The 17,852-nt window shown below is 37.5% G+C and overlaps 1 protein-coding gene across 1 annotated transcript in view; it reads right to left on the bottom strand.

The window, feature by feature from the left end:
• Nucleotides 1-17,852, bottom strand: part of EYS (eyes shut homolog) — a 722,813-nt gene that overhangs the window by 14,541 nt on the left and 690,420 nt on the right. The window contains exons 45-46 of the mRNA XM_063389422.1: nt 16,239-16,413; nt 9,128-9,300 (exon numbers count right to left, since the gene is read on the bottom strand). Of these exons, the coding sequence (XP_063245492.1) occupies nt 9,128-9,300; nt 16,239-16,413 (348 nt within the window). The remainder of the gene's footprint in view (nt 1-9,127; nt 9,301-16,238; nt 16,414-17,852) is intronic.

Genomic DNA, 17,852 nt, shown 5'->3' on the forward strand with positions numbered 1-17,852 from the left:
AGCTGTCGTGATTTGTCTCTTTGTCAGACCACCTCCCTCAGAATAGGTTCAAGGTGTCCCTGGTGGGCGGTGTCCAGCAGGTAGATCCATCACTATAGAGGATCCAGATCTCTCACCTAATATCAGCATAACCTGACCTGAGGATACCTCTTGAATGGGCAGTAACTGCACAGCTGACCTTCTTATTAATTCCCCCTGGTAGATTACAGATAATATTTCTGAGGAGGGTACATGGGAATGATGGCACAAAATCTCAGTAAGTCTAAAAGTAAGTTTTAGTCTCTGAAATATCAATTATAACAGATTTATTACATGCTTGAATGATCAGAATCAGGCTTTTGATGAGCTGTTGTTCAATCTATGTATATATTCTCCAGTCACTCCTATCCTGAGTCTCATAATAGCTGTTATGCATCCTATGAGGGCTAGGCAGTGTCTGTAGTAATATATTACATAATGTCAAAATTATGAAGTTCCTTGCATCTATACTTAAAAGTTCACCAAAATAAAATATTTAGAACAGCAATAACCCTGGATGATAAATAGTATTAAATCTTGCTAAACAGATTTGGTGCTGTACTTTACATCACTAGAACTTATAAACACAAAAGGTACAAAAGACAGAGTAATGCTTATTATTCCATATGGATTTTTTTTCAGTAGGTAAGACAAGGTTCTCCATTAGTAGTTAAAGATACAATCCCTATACTGATATCTTAATATTAAAAAAAAAAAAGTAATAGTAATTCATTTTGTACATAGACATTTTTTTCTTCATGCATCATTTATAAGTCAGTCTCCTCTTGGCAGATTTTTTCACAGTGAGACTTACTTGTGGAGGAACAGTGCCACAGTGGTCAATCTTACATGAGAATATGCTCCTGCTTAAAAGGTCGCCTTATGCAAAGTGTATAATGAGGTATCTGAAAGTCTCTATGGGAGATCCAGTTTCACTTTATCAAAGTAGGTAATTCTTTGCTGCTTATGGAGGAAGCCTGGACAATGACTAGTGTGAGAGCAAAATCAGCAGGATTGAAATGCTACATTGCTTGTCATTAGGAGGGATATGAAAGGAAGATTGCTATGATAAAAAGCCTTGAAGCAGAGAAAGAGAACAAGGATAAAAGGTTATTTTATAGTATCACTCAGAGAAAGAATTGAGTCCATGGTTTCATATTACAGCTAGAGTATTAAAAAATAAGACCCACAGCTTCAGCAAGGGATGTCAGAATTCTTTAGTAAGGAGGTATTATCCTGATTTATAGATATCAAATACAATACTCTATTTAATGTATTTCATTCTGGAATTTCTAAGATGCAAATATTTTGTTTTTGTTTTCTTTAAAAAATAGGTTTAGTCCCAATAAATGTATCTTACAAGTGTCAGAAAGTAATGTATTTTGCCACAATGCAGCAGGAATAACTATAGGAAGTGCTAGAATGACTTATAATTTTCTTACAAATGGCCTGTAGATCCTGCAAGTACTGACTATATGCATGGAAAAAATCTGACTTGACAGATACATGGAACCCATGTGTGCACACATATCCCAAAGCAGAATGCATTCACTCTACCACAGTGCACAGAGGTGAGCAGTATGAAATTACATTTTTTCAAAATTACTTCTACAGACAGACAAACTTTTAAGGTGAAGAATATGACAATTTAAGCTTTCCAATTTTCTTTTATGGCAGGCATATACAAAACTAACACATCAGAGGCTGAGGTACTCTAATGCTGTTTTCTTGGCAGCAAACTTTATTTTTCACCAAGGATAAGAAAATAAGAAGTTCAGCTAAACTTACACAAGACAACACCTGTGTTACATATGCTTCCTCCTGAGAAACTCTTTGCTAAAACAAAGGAGGTAAATGGATGCCTTTGCTGATGCTATAAGCTAAATTGGTAGGACCTTTGCTGTGTAACTACTGCGTTACTCACCAGAATGCTCAGCACTGTGGGATGCATTGTAACTACAACAGGCATTTTAACAAATACTTCTGCTCTGTATCTGATTAATGGCTCCATTTTCTAAGCTGAATACTGGTATCTGATGATGCTACACAGAGTCACAGCATGGTTGGAAGGCACCACAGTGGATCACCTGGTCCAACTGTACTGCTCAGGCAGGTTCACCCCAGAGCCCATTGCACAGGATTGTGTCAGACAGTTCTTGAGTATCTGCAGTGACAGAGACTCTGCAGCCTCTCTGGGCAATCTGTTCCAGCTTCCAGCAAGAAGGGGAAAGGAAGAGTGAGTCACTGCTCAAAGGAATGAGGACCTAATAACAAAAGACATAGAAAAAGCCATGTCTGCCTCATTTTTTCACTTGGTAAAGCCTGATCAAGCCTCCCCACGCCTGATAGCTGAGCTAGGGCAAGTGAAACATCAGTTTCACAGTGATGAGGCAGGTGTTAAGGTCCAGCCTGCAAATCAGTCTGTGAGTCACTGTCCATATCAAGTGGATATTGATGCTGCTACTGTGTAGTTCAGCACAGGAACATGGGATATTTAAAGCTGCTCCTGAAGCACTGCAGGAGGAAACTTCTGGTGGGGCTCCTCAGCAAAGCTGTCTTTGAGACCAGACACCAGCCCCAACCCTATGAGCTGAGAAACACTCTCAAAGCTTTAAACTCATAGTAGGAACTTAGATATTGAACTCACATTCAGACATTTAAATCTAGGTGCTTTGTCTTTAAAATCAGGTTAACTAACTACCTAACTAATTAACTCTTAACACCTTCACAAAGTAAGGTGGCAAGCACAATCCCAGCATATCATTCATGCTCATAGAGACAGTCTAAGTAAATTCAAAGTCATGCTGCTAAGTGCTAGTTAGTTGACTGATCTTGTTCTTGCTCAGCTGGGTGACTGGAGGGAATGGTGAGTAGATGATTGAATTTCTATTGAGACATCACATGCCATGATGAGAGGGCTGACTTGGTGTGGAGGATATTGTTATCTCCTTCATTTTATCATACATGACTTCCACTTGAGTTTATGTAGGAAGTATTTGAGTAAGTAACTCATTTTATTCTACTGGGCATTTTAAATTATACAGATAAATATTACAAATGCAGGTTCCTTGTCTCTGCCATGAATATTAAGTTTACTGGATTATTAATGATAAACCTGAAAGTTTAGATTGCTTTTCAGGTAAAATTTAGACAACGTATTTTATCCTTCTATGACATAAATGTTGTGGCTACTATTTAAAGATTTTGTCTTGTTGCCAAAAATTTTCAAAAAATGTCACTGGAAACCAGACTTTATGGCATTGGCATTGCTTAGATGACTAAAAGACAATAGTGACAATAGTCAGTGTGCCTCAATAACAAATTGTCCTTGTGGTTAAACATAGAGACAAAAGTTTCCAAATAATAACTATGAAATAGACTGTACTAGTCTAACTGCATTGTCAGGTAAACCCAACATATGTGTGCTTGACTGTTTATGTAAGGTATCTTGTCATGTAAAGGTTGAGCTAAATCGTACTGTGAATTAATTTATCTTACAATAGCAGTCAAAATATGTAAAGTAACATTCTATACTTTGTAGAAAATAAAAAATATTTATAGTAAAATTATTTTAAAAGTCAAGGGTTTTTATTTCTGTCAGTTTATCAGGTATTTTCAAAAATTTGCTGTAAATTTATATCAGAATAATGGAATTTGATATCAAAATAATATCTAGGAAATTAACTTGAGCTGAATAAACGTGGCCCAAGGAAGCTGCTCACCCTTTATTCATCAGGGAAATGGCTTTATTGCTTGACAAATACCTCATTAAACCAAGGACGGAACAATGAAAGCTCTTTACATTTTTCTTTCAGTTCTTCAAGAATTGTATATTGACAGACAGCATTTGTAGCTATGGAATTCAGAAACTAATATACAATGGAGAAACCTATTTATGAACTTGTATCTTTGTGAAAAAGGCAGTAGCATTCTGTTATCATGCCCTGAAGTCAAGAAAAGTTACCATAATAGATTTTATGAATGTATGTGGCACAAACTATTCCTGCTAAAGAAAGCTGCTGAATAATTTAAAATTCATAGAAATACTGTGATGAAAACCCTGTTTGTTTTCACCAGTGGCAAGTGTTCTCCAATAGTGCCATCTATAGAATCTTTCAAATATTACATTGCTGTCCCCTTAAATGAGAACATTATCAGTCTGTTATCTCACAATTAACTTATCTGAAATTATAGGTCTTCTTCACTCCTCCATAAAATTATCTGGAAAATAAATATGCTCAGTACCTATAGAAACTCTGTCTTCTATGTAAATATATCTCAACGTGTAATGGAATGTCAGAGGAACTTCACTGACTTAAAATTCTTTTTTTTTTTTTCCAAGATTTTCATAGCCCTTGGTGATACTGTTTATGACAAGATTAGAGACTTGATTTAATCCATTAAGATAAATGGCAAGGAAAAAAAAAAAAGGTAAGCCATAAATGTTTAAATGCTAAAAGAGTGCTTCAGGGAGATGTTGTATATAGTTGTATATAGTGTCACTTTTTTCTCTAAACTTCCACTGTTGGCCACTGTTGGAGACAGGATTACTGGCCTCACACAGGAATACAGTTCTTGTGAGATGAATAAGCTGCTAAAATAGAATTTAGCAGACTGTAATTATGGATAATGTCTGTATTTAATGATCACATGTTTTAATAATTACTCTTTATGAAAAAAGATATAGTGTTTACATATGTAACAATGTGCTGTATAATCAAACTACCTGCTGCAAAAGTGTTTTACACTGTTCCTTCTTTCTCAGTTAGAATTATCCCTGACATTTGATCTTGGCCACTTTTTCTCACAGTAATAAGCACAGTGGAACCAACAGGTCTACTATATACTTGCAGGGGAACTGAAAAAAGCAGGTAGGTCGTTAGAGACTTCTCCCTCTTCAGAAACCCTTTGAGAGATCTAGTTACAAAGGTATTCATTGGCACAAATGGAATAAGCTGGAATTTGGTGTGCAAAGCCATGCAGGAGACTCCCTAGACAAATTATTGGAAACTTTGGATTTGAATATTGTGTATTATTGAAACAACTAAATTACGCTGCTGCATGCTGAAACTTCACTTCTTAATCAGAAGAAAAGTTAGAATTGTCTGGTGCTTCAGCTGCAAGCTTTAGGTCAAATTACCAAAAGATTAACATCATGTTTTGGTGTGTCCTAGGGTGACTTTATGACACTTGTATCCCCAATCTTCTGTTCTGTTTGTGCCGGATATTGAGTTCTGTGCCTTTGAGACTGGCTCTGAGAGCAAAGCAGGGAATGAAGAAGCGCCAAGTTTGTTGTGAAAACAGCTCTCACTCCTGCACATTCCTCTCTGGACTGTGTTCTTCTGAAGCACAGACCGGCACCTGTGACAGAGATCTTTTTTGCTTTTTAGTTAGTTTTAGCTAGCTAGGGCAGAGAAGTTCCCTAGACTGTTTTTGGTTTCTTCTTGGGATTCTTTGAATCTGCTCCAGAATGAAAACTCCAGAGGACCACCGAGGGCTGGCACCTGCGGCCCACCGGGCCTGGGCCTCCAGCGGGACTGGGACTGGTAAAGAACTGAGTGAGCTGAGCCAGTCACGGCAAGGATTTTCTCAAGTTTGCCATCTCTCTTCGGAGCAGCGAGAGGTTTTATTGTTTCATATTATTCTTCTTTATGCTTGTGTATTTTGTTTGTTAAATAAATAGTTTTTTCCACTTTTCTCCAAAGAAGTTCTTTTCACTGACCAACTAGGGGGAGGGGCCATTTGGGTTTGCTTTCCAGAGAGACCCTATTCAGAGGTTTCCTCCCAAATTTACCCTAAACCAAGCCACGGTGTCATGCAATACATAACTACTTTAAAAAAACTCCAAGATAAACTACTTCCCCGTATTCCTAATGCTTGTGGTTATGGGAGTGCTAACTATGAATTAATGTTGAGCCCGATCATGGCAATGTTTGGTTGCCATTTATGTGCCTTAGGAGCTGGGCTGGCTTTGCTGTGTTTCTGTCACTGCTGTGACCTTTTCAAACCAGTGGAACAGCATGATTTGCTGCTTCGTGTGTCACAAACAGTCTTGGAAGTGGTTTGAGCCCAAATGGCAGTGTTAACACCAAGTAAAAAAGACTCCTCTATAAATCTTCCATTTCTTTCCCATTTCATTACAATCACTTTTGTTTCTGGAAGTGTAAATTAATAATGTTTTTGTTTGTTTACATCAGTGTTACCTTTTGAAACCTAACACTCTTGTTTTGTGAGTGTTAATGGGTTTGAACAACACAGCGCACCCAAGAAGTGGAGTTTTAAATTCTTGAACAAGTGTATTACTCTGCCTTGCATGACAAGGCTTTATTTCTTGGGCTCATTCTGATCTAATTTACAACCATGTCCTTCTTTCCTAATGCTCCCTATGGATGCCTGCCTTCCCAAAACTGGTCTTAAATTTCACAAGCATCTTCCTATTGGTCAGTCACCAGGGTGCTGTTTACCTGCTGAACCTCTTGATCTTTCTCTGAGAAAGGCAAGTCCTGGTACTTTCTTCGTCAGGTTGAAATACACAATGAAATATTTTCTCTCAGCATTTCAGACTACAAAATATCACTGCACTACTTCCTGAATATGAATTGGTTTTGCGCAGCCTTTAGGAAAGGCAGAATAATTGAAACTACTACCCTCTCTTTGTCAAGTGGGTTGATTTCTTCTATTTCCTCTGAAACACATGAAATAACATACACCTTTCTGCAACCTCCTGAGAATACTGCTCAAATTACATATTGGCAATGGTCATTGTGAGATGACAGAGTAAGCCCTGGGAGTATCAGGCCAGAAACTATGAAAACTATGTTCTTTAACTGATCTTTCTCTCCCTGTGTTTAGTCTTGTTCTAACTTAGTTTTCCAAAAACTGAACACTTGCTAGTGGAGCTCTGACATCTAAAGCTTAACCAAAATGTACCCTATCTCTGTGCTGGCAGTCATTGCATCCTTGGTGGCTGGAGTTGTTGCTCTAAGCAGAACCATCATAGTTAAGAACAGCATCATCCTCATCTGCTCATATGCTTTAATCTCTCATGTACACAGTTAATAAAGAACCTCAAACATTTTTAGTGTTTGCCAAACAAGTTAGTTCTTGTTTATTGGCAATTTATGCCTGAGTACCCGTAATAATTGTGTTCAGAGTATTCTTGTTCATTATTGTGGTTCTACCCCTATTGACCCATTTTTTCACTTCACCTCATCTGTTCCTGTGTAATCTATACTGTTGTACTGTCCTTACCAATCAGGTAAGGTAAGATATCTGGTATACTGGTATTTACCAGTAAGGTGTCTGGTAAACCCCTGTTTGTTCTTACCCTTTGTTATTCTACTCTGCACTTTTTTTGCCTCATAAATCTCTTCTGTCTTCTTCTCATACTTTTTCCTTCTTTCTGGTACATTCATTAGTCCTCATCCCTTAATTACCCTTTGTTTTCTCCCAGTCCTTTGGGCTGCTCATTGCTCTCTGTCTCTTTTTTCTTTTGGCTTCAATAACCACCATTAATCCAGAGATGAGATATTCAATCTTGATAAGCAGCTGTTTTTTAGCAATTTGCCATCCACTAAAAGTGCAAACTGCTCTTTGAAAAATCTCATGACAATTCATTATTCTGCCATAGAGTAAGGTGAAATACAGGGCACAGAGTTTGGTCAGGATCCATAGTACCTATTCATAAAAGGAAAGCTTTTAAATAAAACAGAGAGGAACCCTCTAATGTGTTTACCTGGTGAAGAATTACTACAAGAAGGACAACCTGTAAGAAATAAATTTTTTTCTTGCTCCAATATAAGTTTTGTACTGATAATATGACCATCATAAGAAGACCCAAATGTATTCTGGAACCAGAACATAGAAGTGTTTACCTGATTAATTACCTGCTTTGTGTATAGCACATGTCCTGATGATCAGTAGCCTCAATCCAGATGGCATTACTTTTGAAAACCTCACTTGAAATGAGAATTCAAAATTGAAAAGTTCATATAAGGAGCCTTGAGCAGCTGTTGCAGCAGAGGCAATAAAGCAAGCACACTCTTACATGGAATAAAGAATTCAACAGTAACTCTCCAGAAGCTGTATTTTTTATCATTTGAGCCTACCAATTCCACGTGTAATGGGATTTAAAAACTATCCATCTATAGGGTGAGGACTGAAAATCAGGTCAAATGCAGTTCAGCTTGTCAGTTTTGTGCTTCAAACTCACACAACAAGGGAGTGTGACAGACAGTTTGAAAAAGCACTTTGGAAATGCAGCTATTTAACAATAACAAGAGCTCTCCAAAATTTGTACAGAAAGCTTCCCAATAGGAAAACATAAACTTGTACAAAATTAACATCAATCTAAGAGCTGTGGAATAGAAGGTGTGGACTGTACCACACCTCCTTACACACAGAGGCACTTTGGGCACTTGCAGGAAAATTCCCTGAGCTTGCAGCACCTGTATATCCACATTGTTGAATATTCATTTGCACAGTCTCTCAGAGAAGAAAACAGATAAAGGATTCCTTTCCGTGAGGGTAAGAAATTCAAAACCTGCAAACTGAAGACATATTTTGAGGGTGACATGTTGTAAGAAAGCCGGGGAGAATAATCACTTGTGGATGTTTACAGTGATGTTTGCACCTTTTGCCATCGTTATCACTGCATCCCTACCAATAGGCTGTGAAGTCAACGGGAACCTCTCCATTAGGATCAGTAGAAATTGGATACAGTCCTAGATGCTTCCCTCTTCTGTACCACTACTGTGATCTCAAGTATATTTCCCATCATCGTTCATTATGGTGAGCTTGGGAATTGAACTAAGCACTATGATGTTGCTCTGCAATTCTTTCTGTCCCCTTGGTGTCTGACAAATCATGCTTGTGAGTTTGGCTGAATGATTTGAAAAAATGCAAGGAAAAAATAGCATTAAAAATAATCAGAGTAAGGAAACAATATCTAACAATTCATTGCTTCAAATTACTTTTTCCAACAAAAAGATGCATCACTTTCTTGAATCTATTTTGTACTTTGTGTCTCTATGTCACATTTAATTGATATATTGCAAAATGCTGTGGTTTTACATAACTGTGTGTACAATGCACTGTGTACTTGACATACCTTGTTCACAGTAGGTACCAGTTGTTCCAAGAGGACAGTGACATATGTAGCCATTAGGCAGTGGCACACAGGTACTGCCTTGCTGGCACAGATGTGGAGGATCATGCTCAGGTTCACACACTGAAACAGTTTCTGTGCAAAATGCACCCTTCCATCCAGTGAGGCAGTCACAGCTATGGAGGGTAAGTGAAAGGAAAAAATGCAACAGTATTATCAAAAGGAATCAACATGTCAGTAGCAATCTAATCAAGATTTTCAAGTTTGAATACCTATGTTTAGTAACCTGATCCAAAATGGTTAACAGAAACGGGTAGTAACCAAGTTCCTCATTTAACCTTTTGGTATGTTCATTTTATTATAAAAGAAAAATGTACATAATAGTAAATATTTTATTTTGAATATTAACACTACAATATTAGCATCTCTTAAAAAAAAAAAAGAGGCTTGTAACTTTTGTATGTTTGTTGTGCTCTACAAATAACTCCAAAAGGCCCTGGCTTCATAAACTAGGATGAGTTAAAGTGGGCATTAAAAAGGAAAGGTAAGCAGCAAAAACTGTCATAAAAATAAAACCAGTGTAAGGGAATTGCTGAGTTACAAATTTTAGCTACTAGCAGGAGTCTGTCAGCAACTGCCTTTCACTTAATCATTGTTAATTTTCTAAATTCCTATATCTGGCATATCAGATGTAGGTTTGTAGAAGCCCTTGACAGAAAAGAGGATAGTGGATATGGCCATGAAAGAGGTGGCAATCTGGGTTTCATATATCTATGATTATAAATCTACACCAAAAGTGAATTTTCTAAACTGACTGAATCATTGAACTTGTTATTGTCTGCTACACTTTATGCCTTTCTTTCATCCAGGCTGGGGAACAAACCAAAAAAAAGTCACACTATAAATTTAAAATTAGTATGAATTCCATAAAAATTGTTAAATACAGAATACACTTGGCATTGATGATTAAAATTACCTTCTTACTAAAGAGTTAAATTTAAATATATTAGACCTATTTGTATTCTAGCATTTTCTATCACTTTATGATTAAAAAATTATTCTCTGAATAAAAAATTATGGATTTTTCCCTGGAAATTTTCTCTCTCAAGGCTAAGAATGAAAACTCATATATTTTGACTGGGTTTTGCTTGGTCCATGTTTGTTTTTTGTTTTGGGCAAACTCTTGAATTTTTCTTTGCCCTGACTGAGCTGCATATCCTCCATCAATCAGCCCACTGTTTCTGTGTAAAACATAATGAGGAGCCTGTGAAACTACTGTTTCACCAAACCTTCACATCAGACAACATGTAAACAAAGCACAGCCAACAAACTCTTCAGCATGATAAATAGCCATTTATCCATTATCATGGAATGAAGGGAAGAAGAGGACAGGACCTTGCAAAAGCAAAAGTACCTCAATTCATCAAAGTCAACATCAGAATGCTTTCTGTCTCAGCTATAAATGTTATGCTTTGATGCATGAAAGCTACTGAGAAGGGGAAGGGATTTAACTCCCTGAGTGCAAACAGCAGTGCCCTTTCCTTGTGCCGTGAGGGAGGCTGCTGGAGCTGCTGCTGCTACTCTTGGGCATCATACATGAAAGTACTCCCCCTTTCCCAGGCTTGTGGCTGTGTATGTCTGTTTAAATTTCTGTTAATTCTTGTCTTTTATGACCTAACAGAAGTCAGTTTCTTAAATAATTGAAAATTATTTGCACAGAGCTGAACATGTTTGCTGGCTTATAGTGGCAATGGTCTATCAACAAATGAAGCCCATTAACATGCCTAAGCAAGTTGGATTCATATTGAGAAGTTTAGATCCAAAGTTTCCTAGTCATCTCTTCCTAATCAGAGATGAAGGAAGAGGCAGTGCTTCAAATATTTTCCATTGGGCAGCCTGCCATGCTGGTCTAGTTTTCTCTATGTCTTCCTGGTTTTGGTTGCTTGTTTTTTCAGACCAGGAGAGCTCAACAGCTTGCACTAGTGACTTGACTCTCAGAGATTTAAAGATCCATTTAGAGTCACAAAATAATTCAAGTTGGAAGGGACTCATAGGGAACTTTGAGTCCAACTCCCTGCTCCTTGCAGAACCACCGAAAAGTAAGTTGTATGATGCTTCTTTTATTTCTTTAGGTATAAGAGATGAGATTCATTCTGAGATCAAGACATTTAATTTTATGTTACATCAGGTGCCCAGTTGGCTTCCAGTTGCCCTAGAGGTATACGAGAGAAGCAGCTGTTGGCCAGGATGACAAGTTTCTGACAGAGACCTGAGAGAATGCTCAAGTTTAGGCAATGACATCCTCGAGTAACTGCCTGAGCTCATCTACTAATCAGTGGTGATCCAGCAGAAACAGTCACGGGAGCTGGAGCACTATCCATCCCACAAACCAGCACACGCGTTACCCAATGATAAAGTCCTGCATCCAGTTGCCTCAGCAGACTGATGATATTAGCCTTCTGATCCATGGTGTGTCTGAGAGATGTGTGAGCCAGCAGGTAAGACAGAAGAGCTGCAGAAGACTTATGCTCCTCTGGAGTACTCTTTTTCTATGCTCCTATGAAGACCAGAAAAGTATCCCAGGACGTGTGCCATTATAATGCCAGTGTTTAGACAACTGGAAAGACCTGGATCTCCATTGACTCTAGTAGGATCCTACACGTTTAGCTCACCTGGAGACACTCTAAGTTTATGTGTCTTAGGAGACAATGTCACTGCAAGATACTTTCCTATTTTCAGGCTTTTTGAAGAATAGGGATTAAATTAATTCTTCTATACTCGAGATACCAGTATCTCAAGAGAAACTGCCAATTTTTTTTTCTTATCTAAAGCATATTTTTAGGTGGGAAAGTACAGAAGGGCTTTTAAATACAACTTTGATAGTGTGTCTGAAAACAAACTGTATAATCTTGAATCACCTGGTTTTGCAAAGGAATCTTAATAGGATGCAGTTCAGAGTAAATATAAGGCAAAGTCAGCCAGTTAAGGAAGCAAATAAAACTCACTTTAAAGTTTGGAAATTCAAATACCACTTCAAGTTCTGAAATATTTGTATTTAGGAAGCTCAAGGATGGTTTAATTTAATGGCTTTTTCTTTTTTGCTTCTTGTAAAATGCTTAAAATTGTCATGCAGTATTCATAAAATGGTTTATTCAGGTTCAAAGTCCCTTACCAAAACCAAAATTAGCTCTCAAACAACACAGTTTCTACATAAGCAAGGATGATAACTGGATGTCACTGTTGGTTATGAACCAAACCCCCAAAATTTTTATCAATATTCAGGCAACATTAAAAAAAGTAATGAAAAATAATCTTACACATAAAATATGTAAGAAGTGTGTCTGTGTGGTACTACACAAAATCCTGATCAAACTAGAAGCTTTTTTGAACTTTATAGGGAAATAACTAAAGATCCTAAAGGATTTGTGAAGAATTGGAAAGATTACTTAGATCTGAAATTAAACAAAACCCATTCTTCCCTTAAATATAGAAAATATATTGTTTAACATGTCAGTCTCAATGCTAACAAATACGGAATTTCCCATAGTTATGCAAATGTGGTGTCAAATCAAACAAGTGATCTTATAGCAGAAAAGGAAATGTTCAGATCTGCACATTCTGACACCTGAATTTAGGATTCTATATGTAAGATAGGCATATACTTAATGGAGATGAGAAGCCTAATTGATTTATCAAATGGGATAGACCAGCTGAGATTAGGCAGACGTTCAGTGACATCTGAAACTCCCTAGGGGATCTTGTCTAACCTCCAAACACTTCTCCAGGAGGAACTGAAACATTTCTCAACATCATATAAGTATCTCAGTGCAGGACATCTCAAATTCATATTGGCATATATTGGCCCCATCAGGCTGCCCAATCCACTGGAGATTTCTGGATACAGTTCTTGAATTTGTTTTGTAGTGGAAAGATGCTGAGCAAGAAGGAAGTTTCTAAATAAGAGTGGTTTTAAATCCACACAGTGGAAAATTAGAACATTAACAAAAAACACTCTATCTTCAGGCTAGGAGGTAAAAGGGAAGCCTGAAGAAAACAAAATTGGAAGAGAATCAGCTCTATTTAAACAAAGAGAACCATGGATTGCTGCAAAAATGTCCTATTAAATAAGGCAAATGAGATGAAAAATTTTAGATAGCAAATTCACCCCCCAAAACAGAAATTTGTATTGTTTTAAACCACAATGATTAAACAGCTAAGCATCTTTTCCTTACAGAGTATGAAAGTTTGTCCTTGTGTTACATGTTGATTTTGTTTTTGCAGTGCAAATTTATTTTAATTGAATCTAGCCTAATGAGACTACAGAAGCTCCTTTTATGAGCCACCCCACACATATGGGGTATGATTTAATTTCTGAAACCTGAGGGGCTATTGCTCTTTGAAAACTTTAGAGTTCTGAGAAATCCACATGAGGCTTGGAGATATGACAGAAAACTTATTGAAGTCCCAAACTCTTCTGAAGCAGCAGCTGATGGCCAAATGTCTACCCAGGGGTGCCTAAAGTACACTACATGAGCACATTTAGCAGACTGAATCCTCTCCATTTTGTCTGATGTTCTGTTCAAACAGCACACAAGATAAACTTTTTTCTTACCTCCACAACCAGAGGTAGCCATAACACCTTGTAGAAAATCTTGTATGTAACTTTCTATTTTCTATGATTTTGTGTCATAAATAAAATAATAGGGGATATTATTGTCCCTTGAAAATGATATTCTTCATTTTATTATTCAGATACTTTCCTTTTATTTGGTTAAAACACAGCAGTTGTGCTCTGTTGCTGGACAGAATGTAAAGATTAATGCCGCATATTTCTGTTTCTATTTAAATCAAAGCATTATCCCTATAGCAACTGAATCTACAGCTTAACAGCACTGCACACTTTCTGGCAGGGTGGTGAAAGCAAGACATAAAAATAGCTCAAAACAGCAACCAAAACCTCTGGAGAGATCTCCTTTCAGCAGAGAAAATATTTGAACACAAATCCAGTTCCCTCAAGGATTCTGCTTTTCAAAGGAGCACAGATGAGTTGAAAATAGAAAGAAGTTCCCTCTGAGAAAATATATTGAGACAGTATTGACAGCTACTGTACTTTGACAGAAATTATATGTAAGCTACATCCATGCCTCTTTGACAATGCTTCATTTTTTCTGTGAGAGGAAGAAGTGACCATTACTGGTACATGCAGGCACATATACCTAGTGTGTGAAGACCTAGCTGTCCTGAAATATGGGGACAGGAACAGAATTTAGTAGTAGGTCACTATAAATTAAATTCAGACAAACAAACAGAAAAATCAAATTACACCCCCCTTCCCCTCCCCTTCCCCCAATGCCCCAGGAATTTTAGAATAATCCCTAAAGTAATCTGGAATATAAATTGTAATGATGAAAAAGAACTTTGCCTATAATACCAAGCTCAGTGTTTTCCTGTCACCAGTTGCCATTCGAGCCTGCCTCCTGCTTTCCAAACGTGCTCTAGATGCTGCTGGTGGTGGTTCACCTTGTAGGCATGAAGGCGACTTAGCACAGCTGAGTAAATTGCTGAAGGGAGGATTTAGGTGGGTGGATGGGAGTAGGGTGTTTCAGCCCACATTTATGACTTTTTTGTCCTCCAATTTTTTTTTTTTAATCACCTCTAAAAAGGGAAAGATGATCCTTTCTTGTTCCTCAGAAAGATCAAATGTCAAGGGTTTAACAGCTCTGGGAGGATCCTGCAAAGGGCAACTGTTGTGACATGCAGCAGTGCAACAATCAGAAAGCAATTTCAAATTATGTTTTTTAAAGAGTTTCATTCATTACTGTATTTAAGAGAATATAAATACACTCATAAGGGGAATGGGGAGTAATCTGTGTGCTAACCTTAGGGTCAATTTTCCAAATAATAGTACAGTTTACTGGCTTTAAAAGCAGATTTTTTGTACCAGTTTTCTTAAAGGTGAAGATTTGTGTCACAGGCAGCAAAACCAATTATCATATAATTCTTTCTTCAATACAGAGTTAGTAGATTGTTTTTAGTTTGACAGATATGCACATATTTTTCTTTGTAGCACACAGAAGGTCAGGTTTTTGTTGTTTTAAGAAGCATCATACAGAGGCTCCACAGTGTGAAGCCTTTTTTCTCATTTGAATCTGTCTTGCTGTCTGCAATGTTTTCAGTCAGTATCTTAACAAGTTTTAAATCAGCACTTTTCTCTTTTAAAAAAATTATGCAAATGTATGGAAATAAATGAACACATGTGAAAGCACATAAGGGGAAGCAAGCATAATTAATCTTGGCAGATACTTTTAAAATAAAAAATGCTCGTCAGCAAAGGTTTCACAGCTGCATTACAAAGTGTTTGAAAACAAAATTTATTACAATGGAAGTGTTGACACTCAACAGCAATTTGGGACTGCAAATGTACTTCCTCGTTGTGTGCATACAGCCTGGGCACTCAGCTCCTTCTACTCCCAGAGACAAGGCATGAAAGACCAGAGACTCATCTTTTGGGCAACCTCTCACGGCTACCCCCTCTCATCCCATAGATCAGCCAGGTGAGCAGCTTAGAGATGAACTGACAGACTTCAAACTATGTCTGGAGCTCCTATGGATTTAAACCAGTTCAGAACTTTCTAATGTTGGGCAGTCAGTGGTTTACTCCACAAGGAGTTTTTTAATGGAAAATAATAATTCCCAGGAAAGAGAAGTCACCTGTTTTTGCCCCATCAGCCACATCTGGACAATAACACTGTCAAGCTCTCCTCTTTACTACTTCTTCTCTGCTATCCCAGCTGCTCACTTAGTTTTAAAAAAAGGTCACACATCTGATTCTTCCCATGCATTTCCTAGTAAGTCTGGATGGCAGTGACTTCAGTGGAGAAGAACCAGCCTATGGAATTTCTTAAAAAAATTCCCAGAAATGGTCCTAACATAATTTTAATATTTTAATGTTAATGTGTTTGTCTAACTGAATGAACCTCCATCAACTTTCTTTTTATTTTTCTTTCTCTTTCTTTCTTTCTTTTAGCCTCATTCTGTTATGAACACAATAAATTACCATAGTTATTAGTCTAGAGACAGTCTATGCTGTATCTAAATATATATATATACTTACTAAACAGTAGAGCCAGTTTCTATGCACTTGCCACCATTTCTGCATTTTATTAAACTGCACGGGGAATCTTTACATTGTCCAACGCTGCGACCAGAATTGGGGTGTCCTTCTGGAGTTCCTGGTGATTTAAACCCTTGATTAAGACTGGTGCGAACCTGAACTTCAAAAATGCAACCTCAAAAGTAGAAAGAAAGAAAGAAATTAAGTTTAAAACAGATAGCAAAAGTCAAAACAAAATAAACAACAGAACAGCTTGAACCCTCAGTGAGCAGGTTCCTCCAGAACATCTTCAGTGAATGTGCAACCACAGCATCTACAGGAGAAAAAGGTAGGCTAGCTACTTTCTGTTCAGACAAAGGAGTGTATGATCAGAAGTTCTCCATTTAATAGTGGGTAAAGCAAAAGAAATAATTTCTTAAGGAACAGACAGATGATACGGTCAGTGACTAGGTCAATTTTGTGTTTACACACTCATGCTCTTCCAGGAACGTGTCTATATCAGCTAAAAACAGTCACAAATCCCCCCAAAATATAAAACACTGAAAAACCAACCAACCAGCACAAGCCCCAAAACCTAAGGAAAAAAGATAAGAACAGACAGCAAGAAATCTGCTTAATAGAATAGAATCCAGATGGCACCAAAGAATATAATGCAAGCATGGAATGTGGACTTGAATTTCCATATGCTGCAAAGGATCCCTTCAGCTAATGACTCAAATTCTTCCCTTCTCAAGTGAATGCTTCAGTCCTTGGTACATGCAGATCGTGTCACACATGACAGTTTAGGGTCAATGTAGACTGCTCTTTCAGGCCCTTAATCTCAGATAATAATTTCAAAAATTAACATATACTAGTAAGGAAAACACTTCTGGGCTGGTGGCCAAGAGACCTGGCATGGTCACAATTGTATTATGAAACCTTTATTATTTTCCAGAACAGTACAGCTGCATGCAGACTGCCCCTGGGAAATGATCTAAAGATTATTCTAAGTCCCTAAACACACCAAAGAATGGTTTAGGAAAACAATAGTTGTCACACACCAAATATTTGTAAGCTAATGTTGTAATAATTTATTTGTAAAGAAGATTGAGTGCCAGCGCCTGGATCTATGCTCTGATTATCTTGTAATTTCATAACACACTGGTGTTCCAAATGAAAGGAGGAGCTAAAGCTTCAGAGTGAAGCAGAAGTGTTCCCTACTTGCTACTTCCCAGCAGCTCCTGCTTAGCCTGTGAGCTTTCTGGGGACTGCCCCTTTGGAGAGTCTTTGTTCTTCCTGGTGGTGTCACTGGATGGTCAGCCTGATGGGCCAGGCTGAAGTCTCCAGCATTTCTGGGTCGTGTTTATGGACCCATGTACTTATTTCTATATTGCAAAACTGAAGACGATTCCATATAATATATTTTTTTTGATCAAATCCTAAGTCACCTTTCAAAATATACCCTAGCATCCAAGTGATGTATCAATTAAAGGTAGCCTTAAACATTTTTGAAATGTCATCCAGATTGATACATAAGTATATATACAACTTCAAACTAAAAATCAGGTTTCAAACCACATTATTTAAACTAGTTCATAAACGTATTTGAAAATGCTCAGACCTTTCTAAACCTGA

This window comes from Prinia subflava, chromosome 2 (assembly GCF_021018805.1).
Source record: "Prinia subflava isolate CZ2003 ecotype Zambia chromosome 2, Cam_Psub_1.2, whole genome shotgun sequence".
In the NCBI taxonomy this organism is placed as follows: domain Eukaryota; kingdom Metazoa; phylum Chordata; class Aves; order Passeriformes; family Cisticolidae; genus Prinia; species Prinia subflava.